This window comes from Esox lucius, chromosome 21 (assembly GCF_011004845.1).
Source record: "Esox lucius isolate fEsoLuc1 chromosome 21, fEsoLuc1.pri, whole genome shotgun sequence".
NCBI classification, from domain to species: Eukaryota; Metazoa; Chordata; class Actinopteri; order Esociformes; family Esocidae; genus Esox; species Esox lucius.
This window is the reverse complement of record NC_047589.1, coordinates 25,300,837-25,320,592: the sequence shown is the minus strand read 5'-3', so window position 1 is coordinate 25,320,592 and position 19,756 is coordinate 25,300,837. Positions and strand designations below refer to the sequence as shown.

At 46.2% G+C, this 19,756-nt stretch overlaps 1 protein-coding gene across 1 annotated transcript; it reads left to right on the top strand.

Moving 5' to 3' along the window:
- Window positions 1-59: 59 nt before the first annotated feature.
- Window positions 60-8,539, top strand: ythdf3 (YTH N(6)-methyladenosine RNA binding protein 3). Its single transcript, XM_010885901.3, has 5 exons — window positions 60-400; window positions 952-976; window positions 1,377-1,456; window positions 2,092-3,780; window positions 7,193-8,539. Exons 1-5 carry the CDS (start codon window positions 377-379, stop codon window positions 7,214-7,216), a joined length of 1,842 nt encoding a protein of 613 aa, XP_010884203.2. The 5' UTR covers window positions 60-376; the 3' UTR covers window positions 7,217-8,539.
- Window positions 8,540-19,756: the final 11,217 nt, after the last annotated feature.

The following is a 19,756-nucleotide window of genomic DNA, read 5'->3' as shown; positions in this document are numbered from 1 at the left end:
TCTGTCAGTCAGTCTATAACATGACTCGTCACAGGCGGAAGGTCATGGAGCAATAGAACGGAAGCGAGTAGCCCATCCGCCATTGTGGAATTGAGTGTAAGGGATATATAGCAATCTGGCATCAGGCAGTTAAAGAGTGAATGATACTTAATAGGCAAACGTTAACTATATCGGAAACATTTTACATTAGTGAAAGTCGCGAATCTCGGCGCTTGAGAAAGCTTGTGGAGAAAGATTTGACGATTGAAGAAAAATACCGCCTCTACGTACAGAGAGAGATTGGATAACCCGAGACGAGCAGAGAAAAATACCGGAGTGCAGAAGCAGGAGAAACCGTGGACAGTCACAAACAGCAATCAGTTTCGGCTCCTGGAGGATGTCTGCGACCACAGTCGACCAGGTGCGTACTTTGATAACACACTGTCATGACAAATGTGTATCGTTGCAATGTAAACTTTGTCATTACTTTTCATATCAGCTGCGATTTCTACCAACCAGTACAGTAGACATGCCATAGGACACAGGAAAAGTATTTTATATATGATAGCGATTAGCTGCTATGTAGGCCGAACCTTGAAGTAGTGTATTGTAGCCCTTACTGGGCGGCTACACGGCGGCGGCAACAAACTCCAACTCCAGCCGGTTGCGTTCTGTACTCGCACGTTTACTGGATATCAGTATGCGTTTTGACATCCTGCCAGTAACGCACAGGAAGCCGTTCGTATGTCGGTAGGTTGGGCCAGGGCTGAATACACGTGAAGCTTCAGCGATGTAGACAGCTGTTTGTTAATGATTGTTTGTATTTCGTTAGGCTAGGCCAAACTGACCCCGCATGTACCGTACGCTACCATCACTTCTTCGCAGTAAACGGTTACCTAGTATGCTATGCACAATCTGATACATCTCTCATCCCTCTCTTTTTTTTTTGACACTCACTCATTCTGATGTCAGAGACCCAAAGGACAAGGAAATAAAGGTATGTCTTTCTGTTTTGTATGGTTGTCGAGGCGTTCGATAAGTACGTGATTTCTCCCTGGGCACTTGATATAGTTCGAATAACTGTGTCAGTTAAATCACTGCTTTGATCACTCTAACCACCTTTGGTGACCTGGTGTCATCAGACAAAGAAGGTAAACTAACCAACGAAACCATGACCATTCTGTAGAATATAACACATATTCTTGGATGATGTTCTCATCCACAAAGCTATATAGCGACCCCGTTTCAGTGGGGAATACAGGTGTTTATAAGTAACTTATTCACTGTTAATTATTAGTAGATTGGATGCAACCCATTGGATTCCTTTTGCGTAGAGAGCCATTTAGGCTTCTGTCACGTATGAAGAATAACCAAAGAAAAACGGTTTCTGTCTCCAGTGCAAAACGGATCAATGCATCAGAAGGATGGAGTAAACGAGGATGATTTTGAGCCTTACCTTAGCAGCCAGACAAATCAGGTGAGTGTGTATCTGCCTAGGCAGTGTGTCGTTTCATAGCGTAGAGTGTGTTGATGGGTCTTGTTAGCCTTGCAGATCCTCAGAATGGTACAGGTCCCATCGTGTGGGTGCATAGCAGCTAGGCTTTATGTGAGGGAAGAGCTTTTGATATTCAACTACCACTCGGTCTGTATTGAAAATGTATGATAGTGGAATAATTGTTTTTGGTTTGGCGTCGGGATGAAACCACTCCAATTACCCCTGATTGCGTTTACAGTACAGCCCTGCCTCTTGTGGCTTCATGTTTAATAAAATACAATTCTGTCTGGTTCGCCTCATGTGTGCGCGATGACTGTACTTCCCTCAGAATTCTAGTGAATTGCAGCCGAGAATAATCCCACGCTCATTTACTTGTGAAGGGCATTCATACACATTTTGACGATTGTTACAAAAAAGGGTCGTGCTCTTCACTTGTTGCTGTGGTGAAGAGGTCTTTGATGAATGCACTGACATTGGTATGAATCACATTGACAGAAAGCCAATATTTCTCTTTTGAAGAAACCGATGTGTTTATTAATTTGACGTCTTAGCTTCTGTCACCAAGGTATTTTATTAACGGACCCCATGTTCTCCCCCCCCCCCCCCCCCCCTTTCAGAATAACAGCTACCCACCAATGTCCGACCCATACATGCCCAGCTACTATGCTCCCTCCATTGGCTTCCCTTATTCCCTGGGGGAGGCACCCTGGTCCACCGCCGGTGACCCCCCAATGCCCTACCTAACTACGTATGGACAGATGAGCAACGGCGAACACCACTTCATCCCAGACGGGGTGTTCAGCCAGCCTGGTGCTCTAGGCAACACCCCTCCCTTCCTCAGCCAGCACGGCTTCAACTTCTTCCCCGGGAACGCGGACTATTCCACCTGGGGCACAAGCGTCTCTCAGGGCCAGTCCAGCCAGAGCAACGCCTACACGAACAGCTACGGTTACACACCCAGTTCCCTGGGGAGAGCCATAGCGGACGGACAGGCGGGCTTCGGCAGCGACACCCAGATTGGCAAGATGCCGGTGCTGAGCAGCATCGAGCAGGGCATGACCGGGTTGAAGCTGGGCACGGACATGGGCGCCGCCGTCACCAAGACCGTCGGCTCGCCCCTCGGCGGCACGCTGGGCATGAGCAGCGTGGCGGCCAACAGCTTGCCCCCGCTGGTCAGCCCCTCCGCCCCCAAGCCCACGTCCTGGGCGGCCATTGCCAGGAAGCCGGCCAAGCCCCAGCCCAAGGTCAAACCCAAAGCCAGCATCGGAGTGGGGGGCCCTGCCGTCCCACCCCCGCCCATCAAGCACAACATGAACATTGGCACCTGGGACGATAAGGGCCCCCTCAACAAGCCCCCCTTAACCCAGGGCATGATGCCCCCCCACAACATGGTACAGCAGCAGCCTCTGATTGGCCAGCCCCAGCCCCTGCTCCAGAGCCCCCTGACCCACCAGCACCAACATCAGCAGCATCAACCCTTTCAGCTCCAGTCCCTCCAGTCCCCACAGCACCCCCAGCAGATGCCCCCGGGCCCGCCTCACCCCCAGCAGCACCCCCACCAGAACTTTTCCCCCCAGCCCGGACCCCCACAACCCATGCATCAGCACCAACACCCCCTGCCCCCACTGCAGAGCCGTTGGGTGGCCCCGCGTAACCGGGGCACCTTCAGTCAGGGAGGGGCGGAGGGCTTTGGGATGAGTGTCGGCGGAGTCCCCCTCAGTGCCTCCCCTTGCTCCGGGGAGGTGCACCCCGTGTTGGAGAAACTGCGGGCCCTCAACAACTACAACCCCAAAGACTTTGACTGGAACCTGAAGAACGGGCGCGTGTTCATCATCAAGAGCTACTCGGAGGACGACATCCACCGCTCCATCAAGTACTCCATCTGGTGCAGCACGGAGCACGGCAACAAGCGGCTGGACGGGGCCTTCCGCTCGCTGGGGGCCAAGGGGCCCCTTTACCTGCTCTTCAGCGTCAACGGCAGCGGCCATTTCTGCGGCGTGGCGGAGATGCGCTCGCCCGTGGACTACAACGCCTACGCTGGCGTCTGGTCTCAGGACAAGTGGAAGGGCAAGTTCGAGGTCAAGTGGGCGTTCGTGAAGGACGTGCCCAATAACCAGCTGAGGCACATCAGACTGGAAAACAACGACAACAAGCCAGTGACCAACTCCAGGGACACTCAGGAGGTGCCTCTGGAGAAGGCCAAGCAAGTGCTTAAAATTATTGCCACTTTCAAGCACACCACCTCAATCTTTGATGACTTTGCACATTATGAGAAGCGCCAGGAGGAGGAAGAGGCCTTGCGAAGGGTGAGAGCCGTGTTGCTGACGCACGCACCCACACACCACACACACACACACACACACACACAGATTCCTGTTTTAAAGGTAAGATGGTCACTAGGGGAATCTTGTGGCTGTGTGCTTCCAGAGAGCGATGATTCACCTATGTAACTGGAAAGTGAGTGTCGCACGGGGGGGGGGGGGTTCCTGAAATAGCCCGCATTCCACGCATGCCTCACCTCAGACAAAGGCAGAAGTGGGCTCTGATGTGCCTTTGAACACCAGGCATCTGCCAGCCAGGAAGCCTCAGGTCCTCTAAGCCTTTCACTGTGGAAGCCTCAGGTCCTCTAAGCCTTTCACTATGGAAGCCTCAGGTCCTCTAAGCCTTTCACTGTGGAAGCCTCAGGTCCTCTAAGCCTTTCACTGTGGAAGCCTCAGGTCCTCTAAGCCTTTCACTGTGGAAGCCTCAGGTCCTCTAAGCCTTTCACTGTGGAAGCCTCAGGTCCTCTAAGCCTTTCACTGTGGAAGCCTCAGGTCCTCTAAGCCTTTCACTGTGGAAGCCTCAGGTCCTCTTAGCCTTTCACTGTGGAAGCCTCAGGTCCTCTAAGCCTTTCACTATGGGAGCCTCAGGTCCTCTAAGCCTTTCACTATGGGAGCCTCAGGTCCTCTAAGCCTTTCACTATGGGAGCCTCAGGTCCTCTAAGCCTTTCACTATGGGAGCCTCAGGTCCTCTAAGCCTTTCACTATGGAAGCCTCAGGTCCTCTAAGCCTTTCACTATGGAAGCCTCAGGTCCTCTCTAATACAGACATCATGGGGTTCGCTGTGTTTTATGAGTTCTTTTTCAACACGGTTTGACCGTTCATGTTTCAGGTTCTTCAGCAATGATTTGTGCAATCTAAATGCTAAAAAGGGGTGTGATTATCTTTTATTTATTTTTTTGCATCGTCGGGTACGTTGACAAAAATCATACAGAGGCAGGGGTCGTTATAGGATGGACCAGCTAGAATCCTTATTAAAACCTTTTATCCGAGGTTACGCTGCACACCCACACACACACACACACACACACACTCCTGTGTAAATATAAATATGCTGATCTTATTATAGTCCCCCACACAAGAAGGTCTCCTTACCCTGTACTCTTCTCTCTCCCCCCCCCCCCCCATTCTTCCCTCCCTCTTCTCTCTCTTTCTCTTATTCTTCCCTCCTTCCCTCTTCTCCTCTCGACTCCTCTCTCCTCATTGACGCCAGTGTTCTGATTCTTGGCTCCTGACCTTGTTAATATTCACTGGGTAAAACCCTCTCATCAATATTTCAAGTCCATGTTTTCAGGAACACTGAAAACAACCTGTCAGTGGGAGACGTGTTTTGACTGCAGGTGAAGTAGCTTGGGGGGGGTGGGATGTGTTGCTGTTGTAGCCCAAAACGCCCCCCCCCCCCCCATGTGACAGCCTTGCTTCACCCCTCTCACCCATCCCATCCTGACAAGGTTAATTGACCTCCATTGTTCTGCCTGTCTCCTCTCACACACTGTGGGCTATGAAGCGGAGCGGTCTGCGGTGTGTAGTCTCCAACAGAGGGTTGTTGTTATGAGATGCTAAGCAGAAGCTAACCGCGCCAGGCTAACTCGGTGGAGGCTATTGACAGGGCAGCGACTATGGACCTAGATTGGGGTGGATCTGAATATTTCCACATGTGTGTTTGTCAGTGTCGTGTGTGTGTGTGTGTGTATGTGTGTCAGTGTGTTGACTCAGCAATATGGCAGATTTGTAAGTTAACTTACCTGTGGAATTGTTTGCCAGGTGAGTGGGAGAATGTGAGTGGTTAAGGAGCAACCGCAGTGAGAACCAACTCTTCAGACTTGTTGAAAACAAGATGTTCCCTGCGATTGCGTTACTATGTAATGCAGGGTTGGGTTTGAATTGTAATTGTCAACTAGTAATGTCCTAGCTTTCCCATATATGGGTGGCAACGACTCTATATAGACCAGACTCCAAGTGAAATCAATCTGTCAGCCTAGCCTCGGGAGTGGGATTTGCATTTTGCCTTTGGGAGTCTACATTTTGGAAGATGAGCAAACGAGTATAAACAGTGGAATCGTGCTACATTTGGACTGAATAATGTTTAAAAAGCCCGGGATATTGTCTAGATTAGCAGCCCCTCGCTAATAGTACCGCCGTCCCTGAGTTGTACTGATTGGTGTGGAAACAGCTGGGGTAAGATTTACAGGTTTTGACAGGCGGTTGTGTCCTTGCCACACAGAGAGATACCCACGTTAAACCACCCCTCTGAGGCAAATCTCATTTGACCACCGTGTCATGGCCGCTGCGCTTCTTGCCGAGCCAGCGTTACGACACAAGGCCAGCCAGGTGGGTGCAGGGCAGCTGGTGGACATGCTGGACCTAGGTGAGGGGAGCAAGGCACCAAGGAGGCCCTTGTTTCCCCAGTCAGGCTGGGCCAGGCTACAGTCCCAGACATGGTGACTCATCCCCTACTGGGGATCGAGTTACACGCTGCGGGCCCACCGTCCACAGGGCCTTCCCTTGCTGGGCCTTCGGATAGTGGAACGATACTCCCCTCAAAGGGACCCCTGTTTTGCCTGGGAAAATGATCCCTGTGTTTGCTGTGAGGCGGTGTATTCAGAGATTAATGAAATCCCAACGACGGAACTTCCCGTGAAAGGTTTTGAATGTACGTTTTTTTTGTGGGTTTTTTCCCTGATTTGCGCACGATTTTCTTATGAATGTGTGCTTGCATGGGTATGAGAGAGGAAGTAGAAGAATGCCCTGTGCAGCCTGGCGTTTATGAGTAAATAGTTCTTGGAGTGAAGCGATGAGCCTGGCTGGGGTCAGTAGAGCAGAACCGAGATGCTCTGCTTTCATTTCTCCCTCAGATTTCCCTCTTGCCTTCTTCCTTTCCCTTCTGTGTTCACGGCTAAGGATGTCCTTTAATTGTTGCCGGCGAAGGGACGGTCTGATTAACTGTGCCATGATTGATTAGCCCTTCTGTCTGCTCATAGAAATGACAGACTGGGCCAGTGTGGGTCTCCTGGAAGAGGGGGCAGAGACGGGCCTACATTCGGAAAGGGGGATGGGTTTCAGTCATGATGAAGCACTGCTGTAGATTTTTATCAGTTCTGGAAAACCAGTCACCTGACATCCCATTGAACAGTAAAGGGACCACTCCGACATTTTAGGGAGTACAGTTACAGAAACAAACCTTTCCTCCAAAAGGCTTATCATCACGCAACACATGTGCATTCTTTCTGGAGCTGTGTATCTCTATGTGGCTTCATGGCACTTTAATCACATGAATGGAGGTCAAGCGATTTAGCCCAAAATAGACCCGATTCCCTGGGGATGTTTTTGTAACAGCATTTCATTTGTTTTGTTTTTTGACTCCCTCTTATTGATCCCACCCCCCTCTCTCTCTCCCCAGGAACGGAATCGAAATAAACAGTAACCTTACGGGGATTTCCCTGCTAGAAGAGCAACACTAATGATGTAGGACCTTTAAATAATTTGCCTAACCACGGAAGAAAGGGTTTTGCCATCTTTTCTGCTGCAGACAACAACAAGACGATGCATCTCGCAACGTTGACACGGCGACGGACTCACCTGTATGTGTTCTGTGATGCATTGCTCTACCCCAGTGTTCCCGTCTCTGAAGAAGAAGAAAGAACATTACTCACTTTAAACTCTCTCTTTAAGCACTTTCAGTCCTTCTAAAACAGCCTCTACCAATCCCCTTAACTCTTCAATAACTCTTGTATCTTCGTCTCTGGTCTTCAGTATGTTAGAACTAACTGACTAACCGGTCAACTGTAGTTAGTTACTCTGAGGATCTCAACAGACCTTATTTAGTTGTTCTTTTTGTTTGTTTTCCTTTTGTTTAGTTTTTATACCTCAAAGTTTTGGGAAGGAAAACATTTAGCTCCCCTCCCCCATGAACGTTTGCGCCTTCAGATGAGATTAAAAGATGACATGTATAACCAATATCTTATACTTGAATCTGCACTTGGCTTGTGATTGACAGGTGTGCAGAAATGCCCCGGATCACACCAATCGTTAGATTCCCCTTAGACCCACCCACTTTGTTCTTGTTTCTGTGTACCAAACGATGAGGTGAGTTACGCAGTGAGAGCTGGGCTGGGAGAATGTCAGTTAATGCACATGTTTGTTTCCTCTCTTGTGATTATTATATCATTCTGAAGTGCATTTGTCTGAGGAGAAATCTGCTCTGCAGTAACAGTCGCCTTGGTTACGTGTCTTTTGCTCTCTGATGTTAACGTACTGTATTGTACCTCAGGTTGATGCCTGTTCGGGAAGCTGCAGCATTATACAGCGTTCACGCAGAAAACACCTGTGCGGGAATAGATATGACTACCTGTCGTGTACAGCGGGGGAATCTTGTCAGTTCTACACGTTGTGTTTCTACATCTGCAACGCTGTGTGATGTTGGAGCTTACTGAATATGTCCCGGGCACTCTGCCTCTGATGAATTCTGTAACGCTTTTGGGATGACCCTCCTCCCCTGTCGTTCCTGGCCCCAGGTAGAAATTACCCATTACCACAGGTCTCGGATCAGAGGCTATGAAGTTAGCCATCAGGGGGATAAAGATATATCTCTGGTTTTGGATCTGTGGTTAGGAGTATTGTCTGCTTACTCCCCATTGCTGCTTTGTAACAGGGTTTTCCCAAAAGTTGAGCATCACCAAGGAAGTGAGTGTTTTCTCCTCAAGGTGACTCACTAGCTAAGAATAAACAACACCCATGTTTAGCGAAACGTGCTTCTTGTTTTTTTGCCTTCCCGGGTCCTTTTTCCACACCTGAATGATAATGTAAAACAACAGCTTTTTACTGATGCTTAGCACCGTAGCGGGGCTTCTCCCACTTCTCTCCACAGTGACGGATATTTCAGGTAACGGGCACTTTATTAACGGTTCACATTCTTAATGTTTCAAAAGCCAGTCAGTAAGGGCCAATGGACCCAAAGGAGAGTTTACATGGGGAGTAGCGGTAGGGTCAAATCCTGTCAAATCGGGAAGTTCCAGATCTCAGCGTTTTTCAGTTTGGAAAAATTGGAATTCCAATGTCACAAATGACCTTGAATTGACTGTAACCTTGAAGGACGTGTGTGAATACACTAGACCGCAGCCCTCCATCTTTAAAGTTGTGAGCAGTTCTAAGTGTCTGCCAGAATGACATCTGTAACTAATAGTCTGTAATTACACACCAAGGCATTTCCTGTTTGCACTGTTTGCCATAGAGACCCATGTTTGGTGTTGTGTTGTTTTTATGTTGGTAGTACATGTATGTAGGCTAGTTTTGACTTCCTGGTAAGTGACCCACTTAAATTAACAGTGAGCCCTTGAAATGTCTTCACAATGTCTTAATTTCCCTGAAAAGCCTCTCTATCCCCTCGTTTGTGCAATAGGCCTCAACTCATCCATGCATGTCTCACTTCAGAAGTTGCACCATTGCATTTCCCAATGCAAGTTACAACAGTAAATAACCTGAAAGAGTAGCTTACGTTTTCAGACTGAATAAGAAAATATTCTAGTCATTTTAAGCTGCATCACAGTAGGTTCCTTTGAAGTGTCATACATGCCACTCAAAGGCCAATGAGGTACATGTGTTTCAGTATGTCTCCACCAGAGAGCGCCATTATTTCATTTGAAACCGTAGAGCAAGAGAGCGCCCTCTCCACACATTCCCTCACAGGTAACACCATTGATGCAATCTATATTTTGAAATCCCATTTTCTTCTGGACTGGCCCAGTTGGCTCTAACCCTGTAAGGGGCCTCCCGAAGGGATCAGCCAATGAAGTTTGAAGTCCCAACCACATTGACTACATTCAAAGGGCGGAAGCTCGTCATGCTCGCTCGTGCCAGGACAGCGTTTTGGCCACTACTGGTCTCTGTCATTCCCTGTTTGCATCCTGCTCCTTGCCTCCTGTGTAATTATTTTCATGTGTCGGTTGCCTATTTCATGTTGTATTATTTGTCTTGTATGAAATGCACAATAGCTCCCTGTTAGCCAATAGCTCATCCAATCCCCCCCAAGTGGTTTACACAGAGCACACGGCCACTTGTGAAAACTGTACCTTTGTCTGAGCAATTAATGCCGAGGGGGGGGGGGGGGGGGGGGGGTAGACGACCGAAAGGGACAGTGAGAGAAAACTCAGTGGGATGAGGGAGGAGGGATAAAGAGTTGTAATTATATCAGAGGCGGCTTTGGCTTGACTCCTACGTCCTCCTCTTGCCTGTTAATTTGTACATCCATCAGGCTACCCAGAGAAATCCCCTTGAAAGGACCCGCGCACTCCCTCAACGTGTTCTGCTGAGGGGGCCGCCGAAGCAGGCCATTATAGTAACAGCAGCATAGAACACAGTGCTTACTGCAAATTACCGGTTGCTAGCAAAGCGTGGCAGTGTTGTTACGATTGGCCGAATATGCTGATGAGGGTTTCACACAGCATTGTGTCATGAGGGTGATACCCGCCATGTTGGTTTAGGGGTTGTGTTAGCTAGGTGAAGGTCTTACAAGGTGGAGGGCCCCACCTTTGATCTTTGCTCTGTCAACTTTCAGCCTTCTCCAGAACATGTGGTCTTGGCTTTTGAAATGTCCAGTATGTTTTTCTATTACTTGAGCTTATGCAGCTCCAGTGCTGAGAAACGAAATTGCCAAATGCCCCCAATTCAATTTTATTTGTGTGCAGTTTTCACATTTAGTTTGGGCAAGTCTTTTATTAGGGGGATGTAGCAGTATATAGAGGAATGTCTGAGAGAGAAAAATGACATCCAGTGCCAGAACCATATTGCCCAAATGGATAAAGTTATGGTCAGTAGTCTATCTTGTAAGTAGTGGCTCTCTTACCAAAATCTCTCCAAGACCGAGGTGTAAAGTCATCCAGGAAGCTTCAAAGAATCAGTAATACCATCCATCCATTTGCAGACCTCTGGCCTTGGCTAAGATTTGTGATCATGACCGCATTGTCGACAACACTGCGCTAAAATGGGATTCATGGCAGAGCAGCAAGGCGAAAACCACTGCTCACTAAAAAGAACAAACATTTTAAAAGTACCTGGAGGATCACAAAGACATCTGGATCAGTCTATGGACAGACTAATCAAAATGCCAACATGGGCTCTGTTACATCTGGCAAAAAACAAACTGCATTCCACAGTAGGAAGCTCATTCCAGAGGTCCAGCATGGCCTTGGTAGTGTCATGGTTTGGGCACGTTTTGCAACATCTGAACCATAGCAGCTTGCCATCCATTGATAAACTTCAGAAAGTTCTGGAATAGTCTAATCTATATGTAGGTCCGGATCAACTCCCCACTGAGATGTAATCTGAAAACAAGCAGGATCTGAAACAAGCAGTTAATCCCAAAAAAATGTGAATGGAAGAGTTGTCCAGAATTCCTACATGGTAGAGAAAATCAGAAAGGGTTAAAGCTTTTCCAGGCACAGTTTTATATCATATTTGTTCATTGACTCATTGGCTGCGTGTATTGTAGTATGTTGTGTATTACCTTTGAACTCGTTTACATAAGTACATGGCTGTGCCTCTACCTGTGGTCAAACAGCTCCTGAGGGATGACTTTCAGAAGGCCCAAAATGTCGTCTCTGTTCAGAAGCAGACATCCTATGGCGCAGAGAGAATATGAGATTAAAGGAGACTTCTTTACCGGATTCCGCTGCTTCCTTTGAAGCTTTAGTCACACTGAAGACTTGTCAAGACATGGCTGGGGGCGAGGTTAGGTCACTTCTCCGCTCCACACTGCTGACATTTCTCTCCTCTCTGTTTCGAAGGCCCTCACACTCTCGGCCCTGGCGTGTCCTGCCTCTCTCGCAAGCCAATCCTTGACCCCAAGCATATTGATGACCATGCTTGGTGACATTTGTCGGTCTTGTCAACCTGACGTCATTTCAAAGAACGTTGTTTCGTCGGCTCAGTGCTGTTGTGGTCAGGTGGCTGGATGGGAGGCTCTGGACATTATTAGCGTTGGTCCGGACAACTATTTTTAGACCACCCCCTAATGAGTCAGTGAGTAATTCCAACCCGGGTTGAATTAAATCACAGAGTTGTATGTCCTATTTTGGGAATAGTGCTTTGAGTGACACTAATGTACAGGCCCAGATTCCCTCTTGGCACGCTGACATGCTATCTGTGTTGCCATGGCAATATCATTATCTTGGAATTGAAAGCGGAGCCCGGACATGTTCTACAACATAATGATCCGGTGTAGATCACAGAAAGAAAAAGGCATTGTGCTGCACATAATGAGGCAGACATGAGAGACTCCGGCGTTTGTACTGGCGTTCTCTTGTAACGTCTCAACATTTACTGCACCGCTGAGGCAGATTGGGATGTGAGTTACCGCTTCCACCTGGCGATTCGGCGTATTATATCGTCTACTCAAGACTGTAGCCCCCTAATTACCTGTAACGGCGGAGTTGTGAAAATTAATAACATTCTGAAATCTTCCCAAAACAGTAAAAGAGCAAGTGCACCCTTGTCTGAGATGTCTTCCTCCAAGTCTCCATGACGAGGCGCTCTCGGTAACAGGGACACGAGAGCACTTCTGTATTTAGCAGCCTCTCTGCTACTCTAAATTAGAACAGGACTTTCTAGTGTGCTCTGGGCTGGTTAATATTCCATTCGCTGCATATTTTTTTAACAGCGTGTGGCCATGAGTCTCAAAGGCAAGCGAAGCAAATGGAGACTAAAAAAAATTGAGAAACAGAAATGGAATATGAAATTGCCAACATCACAGGGAATGAGTCCATATCTGAAGTTTAGATGGAGTTTTGTGATTTTATTTCATAAACAGAATCTTTAATCTCTGAATCCGGGCTTTCTCAGAATCTCTCAGTTCGTTCTCTATGTTGTATATCGCTTATTAATTACAGTCTGGTCAGAAAGTCACACACTTCTCTATACTTGAAGAACAGGGAAAAAAGGAATATAATCTAACATCTTACAATTTGCATGACTTTTCATAGGCAGTATGAGCCATACATTCTAATGATTTAATCTATAGAATTTACACTGATAACAGACTAATACAAAATGTTCCATTGTGAGTCAACACAAACGTATCTTGTCGTCATGATCTCTGTGTAATTCCAATGAATGAATCCACTTGACTAGTGGAGCCAATCAGAATACAGTACTGCAGCCAGCAAGGAAGTTCATCTGACTAGAAATGACAGTCACATGACCCTCCATTCTAATGACAGTTGAGTTCGATTGTACCCCTCAGCGTCATCCCATTGACCCCCTGCCCTTCCAAACCCCCCATGACAGACCACTGCAGTAGTTTAGACCAGAGTCCACAGGTAGAGCCTGGGCGTTTCTCTGAGGCAGACTCCGGGTGAGGTGTTATTTTAGGAGCCTGCGCGACATCCCAGACATCATTAACAACTCGGCTGCAGCCCGTACACACCTCCCCTCCTGGACCCCATGGTGTCAGGTTAATGCTTTTCCATTGCTCTATGGTCTTCCTTTATTCAGGAGATACAAGTCTCGTGGCACCCTATTAACCTTTTAGTGAACTACTTTTAACGGGGGCCCAAAGCAGGGCGGTGATAAAAAATAATAGCATGCTAGGTAGGGAATAGGGTGGCACGTGGGACGACCTCTAACACTCAGTGTATTTAGTTCTCCAGGTTTTCTATCTGCATATTAAAGCATGCAGGCGGGGTCCAACAGGACTCATGGCCGCCCACAGTTTAGCCATCACCACGCATCTTAGGGGAGCAGCTGTGAAACTCAAATCCACGTTGGGATGGATGCAGGCTTCAGACAGGAAGTGAGTTCAGCGGGACCAGTCAAGGGGCTTGGAGCTGAGCAGTATGCTGTGGTGGGAGGTAGCAACGTAACGGTCTGGAACGCCGTTCATTTAAAATGTAACAATAAGCAGGGAAACACCATTAGCATAACAACTATGGATAGGACTGCCAGCCGTTTCTTTTTTTTTTGCCTGTTGCAATCTTCAAATCCGATGATTGAGCCTGTTGAGAATTGTTGTGCTGAGGTCACAACAAGATATCATTAATTTCATCTGGGAGAAAATAAGGGTGGGGGATTAATGTGCAGTCTATACATTTTCAGTCGGAATTTGTAGAATTGCAGTACATTCAAATCCTACTTAAAGCCCCTGAAACTCAATGGCCAGCCCTTAGCAGAGGATGACACAGAGACTGACTACCAGTGTGTGGGTAAATATACATGCAGTAGTTCTAAAATGTGTGTGTGGGTAAGTATACATACAGTAGTTCTAGAATGTGTGTGTGGGTAAATATACATACAGTAGTTCTAGAATGTGTGTGTGGGTAAATATACATACAGTAGTTCTAGAATGTGTGTGTGGGCAGGTATTACATACAGTAGTTCTAGAATGTGTGTGTGGGCAGGTATTACATACAGTAGTTCTAGAATGTGTGTGTGGGTAAGTATACATACAGTAGTTCTAGAATGTGTGTGTGGGCAGGTATTACATAAAGTAGTTCTAGAATGTGATGCAGCTGTTCCGGGTCCCTCCTTCCTTCCTGTCAGGTGTGAGAGTTCACGGCCATTAAGTTGCCCTATACGCAATCTGTCTCCTGTCTCCTGCCTCCCCCACCCTCCCCCCGTCTGACCCCAGCATCCTACTTCGCAACACCTCCAAACTCAGCACACCTGCAGCCTCACTCGTACCTCACCGACCTGCTCACAAACGTAACCAACCTCAGCCCTCGTTAGAGTATGAACGATGCCAACACCTGTGAAATCGGGATGGGTCCAGAGCACTGGAACTAATATGGCCTATTATCTTTAGCATCCCATTGATAGATAGTTACCATGATTACGTTGTCTCTCCATGACAGATTATACTCACCCTACTCCCCTAGACCTACTGTTACCCCCCCCAACCTCGTCTTATTTCTACACAGGGGGCTGTGGTCTTTTGTGCTGATGTCAGCAGTAGGAGTAGCCTAGCCGACCCTAATCAAACACAGAGTGCAGTATCTCTCTCCCCACCCCTCCCCCAGTCCCGTGTGGCCTGCCCATCTGGCCCCAGGGGAGTGCTCTGGGAGATCACTGTGGTTATTAACATTGACACAGCCATTGGTTAATCTGCTTAGGCCAGATTCCATTGTAGTGAAATTGTCCCGGTAGACACAGTAAATGGCTGACGATCCTTCAACGGCACTCTGAGAAGTTTGATAAACCTGGGTTTGATGTCCGTGCCTTGGCTCCTTAAAATGGACTGAGTGGCAACTTGGTGATTGTGGTGCCTACAGTATATTAAACTTGCTCATCTCTTTAGGATTTGGGGAGAAAAAAGTCCAGCCGTAACCGTTGGCCTGTTTTCTGCCCCCTTGGTAATGTTTCAGATAGGAAGTAAACATTACCAAATCCTTCAGGTCTTTACTCCAAAGGCCGTATTTGCGACCACTGAGCATGATTTTTCTTAGGCTTAAATCAGTTTCTGGCAAACAGTCTGCCCCAAGTATTTGGATTTGAAATCAAACAGCGAAGATAAGGTTAAATTATATATTATCATCTTTGATTTTAGGATGTATCCGTGTACATATTGGTTTCACCTTTTAACAAGGACAACACCTTTCATACATACGGTCTCGGGGCACCAAAAGCATATGTCCAAATAAAGCACTCATGTTTAGTATTTGGTCGCATATCCCTTGCAGGCAATAACTGCCTGAAATCTGGGTCCCATTGAGTCCAACAGACAGACGCGGAGTATCTCCTCTGGTAAAGGCCTGCCAGGCGTGTACTGCAGCCATCTTCAGGGGTTGTTGGTTGGACGTCCAACATAACCGACCGATCAGAAACACCTGTCAAGCCAACTGTCCCAATATATTTTATGGCCATGAAATAAAAGAACTAGGAAAAGTGTTGCCATTTCTGAACGCTTAAACCAACATATTGTCCTTGGTAAACTGCTAAATTGCAGGTGGTTCAGAACAGAGCATTGCCGCTAGCCTCTGTGAAAGGTGTCAGTGCATTGAAAGTGCCCGAAATGTCTGCTCATCGGTGCCACACAAGACCTGACACCAGACGTCTCGACACAGGTCCAGATTATCTGGCATCTAAATGAAACCTTGCCCTCAATAGTCACGCAAAAGCATAAAAAACAATGGCCCAGCGGAGTACCCACTGCACCGTGGCGGGAGGAATGGATAGCACTTACAACAGCTGTTAATGGATCAATAACCATAATGTGTACCAGTGCTTTATGGGTTTGGTTATGTTTATGAAATTCATATGACAGGACTGAGGTTTTCCGGGCATCTTGGCTATCTTGAGATGAAAGCACAAGCTTTTGGTTGCTCTGAATGGGAGCATCTTCTAAAGGACTATTTTGTCATTTATATGGAGTGCTATTAGTATTTATCCCTCTTGGATGTTTTCAGATTATGTTTTTATGTTGAAAAGTGTGATTGAAAAGTATTTCAATGAGATTCAAAATACTCTGCAAAATACTTTGTAAAGTCAAAGTTGAGAAAAACATTCTAAGTCTTTGAAGTATATACCAATCAATACAAATATACCATTATTAGATACATTTATCCTGCTGGGTCAGAGTATTTTAGAAACAACTTTGGCTACGATTATGCTTGAGTCTTCTTTAGTAAGTCTCTAAAAGCTTTGCACACCTAGATTGTCCAAATGTATCGATTATTCTTTCAAAAAATGATTCAAGTGCTGTGAAGGAGATTGTCTAGACTGCAATTTTCAAGTCATGCCGTTTATATGAAAACAGGTTAAGTCAAAACTCACAAACTCAGGAACATTCTCAGTATTCTCGGTAAGCAAATTCAGTGTAGATATGGCCTTGTTTTGTTGGTTATTGTCCTGCTGAATTCCCCTCCTGGTGTCTGGTGTCATGCAGACTGTAGCTGGTTTTCCTCTAGGATTTGGCCTGTGCTTTAGTTGCATTTTATTTCCATCAGAAAACCTTCCCAGTCTTTGGAGATGTCAACCACCCATAATGGTAGAAAATCTCAAGAGTTACTCAATGAATTTGTTTTTGTCCCCTAAATAAGGCTTTGCATTTAGGCCAAACATTTTTTATTTTTTTATTGCTACCAATTTACTGATCACTGTCTTTCTTTATGCTTTTTGTTGTTGAATGTGATAGAAAGGCATTTTGTATTATATTGTATTATTTTTAATTATTCTCTTCTCAATATTACCCAGATTATATATCTTATCAATTTCCTGATTTCCAATTGTGATTATGACCTTGGCTTATTGGAGAAACTCATGTTCGGGACAGTTGAAGATTGAGACCTGTCCTCCAATGCACATCTCAACAAGTAGTTCTGCTCCTCCTTGTCACACTGCTCAATAAGTCAGGACGTATTCGCTGTCACCCACCCCCTCGGAGAGTGCATTTACTGATCGGAATTGAGCTTGCGGTAGGCCGACTTACTGCAAGGAGTAGCTAGAGCGAGTCGAGAAAAAGGCAAACCTGTCCAACATCCATCCCATGTGGTCCAAATTGCACCACTCCTCTTCGCGACTTTGCGGCACTGTCCACCAAATGCCGAGGCAAACTGCGGCAATTATAAGCTTTGCTCCCACATGGTGCTTGTCTTCCCATCACCTCATGCAGTGTTTTGACGACCATTCATGGCTAGCGTCTAGCACTGACCTTATGTGCACACTGCCCATTTGCTCAACTCGCAAATAACTCAATCTCTGGCGTGCTGTCACTGAGCCTTTCCCTAGATGCACACTGCCTGCTCGTGCGGGGCGTGTCTTCCTAATTTATGCCAGCGACAACCAACATAGGGGAAACATTAGCCTCAGCAAATATTAATAAGTATTTAGTATTTGTGTGACTCCACTACTAAAAATGTATTATGACATTGCCAAGTCAAGAATTTGTCAATGTTCAAATGGCGGTTTACTTCGTTTTACATTAAGCATGTATCACTCACCCGTGATACCAACGATCTCTGAAACCTTCCATGCATCCCTTTTTAGAATTATATCTCCGTATGAAATCAGGGAAGCATCATAAAAAATGGAGAAACACCGTAATTATAGGTTTGTCGTAATTTCTTTTTAGCTAGCTAGTGAGTTTTAGCTACCGAGTACAAAAGAGAAGGGACTTCAATATGCAGAGAACATTTCCCCTGCCACTGGTAGTCGTAGAACTCCGCCACTGCCCGCTCACTGGAAATTAGCATAAAGTTGAACATTTCTCAACTCTCAACTGTAGCTGGGAGATTTTGTCTTCGAGAGTAGTTCTGCCCATGGTCTCGTGGGAAATGAATGGGACCGTGCGTCTTTGTAGCGCGAGCGAGCAGTGAGCACGGGGCTTTACATTTTTACCCTGCTGAATCGCTAGTTGCTAAACGCCAGCAGTGAGCCAATCAGAAAAAACGGGAGTAAAAAAATCACTAGTAAAAGTAAACGAGAATGAGAAGAGGGTTTTTCTTGTGCGTGCTCAAAACAGATCGTCTACACAGTGTCCATCTCCAATCGGGACGAGGTGCTAGTTGCTCCCACGCCTGAGGGTAAACCAAGCAGCTATATGGGCGAAGCTATTAAACTCTTAGCGCAATAAGATACAGCCCTGTTGAGAGAAAGTGGCTCAGACCATTGTGTCCCTTGGGAGCCCCTGTGTGCTACCAATTCAAGATTTGATGAAGGGCCCTTACAGATATTGTGTGTGGAGGGGGTTGTAATGCTAATCCCTCTTATTTGACATGCTAATCCATGTAATCAATCTGATTTATTACACCGAAGTTGACCTCTGGAGGAATATCACCAAAAACATTGTCTAATTTTATCACATTGATAAATATTGTTGTTTAGTTCATAGGCTAGTGACAGAACTAGTGGAGTCACTTCAAAGTGTTCTAGAAGTTCTAGCAAAGTGTTTCCCAACTCCAGTCCTCAGTTCTTTATGGATTCTCTGTCCTGATTCTATCAATCACCATCTGAGAGCAGCAGTACAATAGGACCAAAACAAGCAGTGAAGAACACTGAAGGGAATCCAATACACCACAAAGATCATCAGATCAGACTAGAGCAGATCATTTGAACACTGTTCTTTACAAATTACAGATGATGGAATGGCCAAGGGACTTGGTTTTCGCTGGATGGAATCTCATGACATTCAACATCTTGTTTTCAAGTGTCCAAATGAAAAAATATATATATATATTTGTAGCAAGAACAGTGAAGCAGCCACTATTTATTAATAACAACAATAAAATACTAAAATTACAATCAACCAAAGCATTTATTAATATGAAAAATACATCTCATACAACTTAGTATATACAATGCTAGACAAATAGACATGCATAGATAGTGTACAGGCTTACAGTATCCCAATGTCTCCACATTGACACACCAAAAGTGTCCAGTTTATTAGGTTCACCAAGCATTTCACATATATGTATCACACTTGCATGCAGTGAGTTTTGTGGCTGTGGATCTCTATATAAAGCAGGAAGATATCGACTGAGTCATTCAATTACTTTTAGATAGAAAGTTAGAAAGGACCAAATGAGTAACCCAAGTAACTTTGAGCACAGTGCGAACATCAATGCCAGACATGCCAGTTTAAGTATCTCAGAAACAGCCGCCATCTTGGGATTTTTACCAGCAACAACCGCCATCTTGGGATTTTCTCTCAAAACAGTGTCTAGGGTTCATAGCAAACAATAAACACCCAGTCAGTAGCAACTGAGTATTTGGTTTTGGCCAGACATAACAAGAACTATTTCATTTAGTAGGTTTATTCAATTTCCCAAAACGCACCTGTCAAGACTCCTCAAGACTCCTGGAAGAATGTTCTGTGGACAGATGGACAACACGGGTTGCTGTAATGTCTGAGGGGAAAAAAGCATTTCACATTATTGAACACCGATATCAACGGTCCAGAATGCACTGGTGGTGTGGTGCTTTGAGGATGCACTGTGGCTGCCCGTGAGCTGAACAAGAAGCACAGCTGGCTCTCGCA

Coding starts and splice junctions, on each gene's coding strand:
- ythdf3 (XM_010885901.3), top strand. CDS start 377: ATGTCTGCGACCACAGTCGACCAG. Junction 401..951: donor CTGCGACCACAGTCGACCAG/GTGCGTACTTTG, acceptor TTCTGATGTCAG/AGACCCAAAGGACAAGGAAA. Junction 977..1,376: donor CAAAGGACAAGGAAATAAAG/GTATGTCTTTCT, acceptor TTCTGTCTCCAG/TGCAAAACGGATCAATGCAT.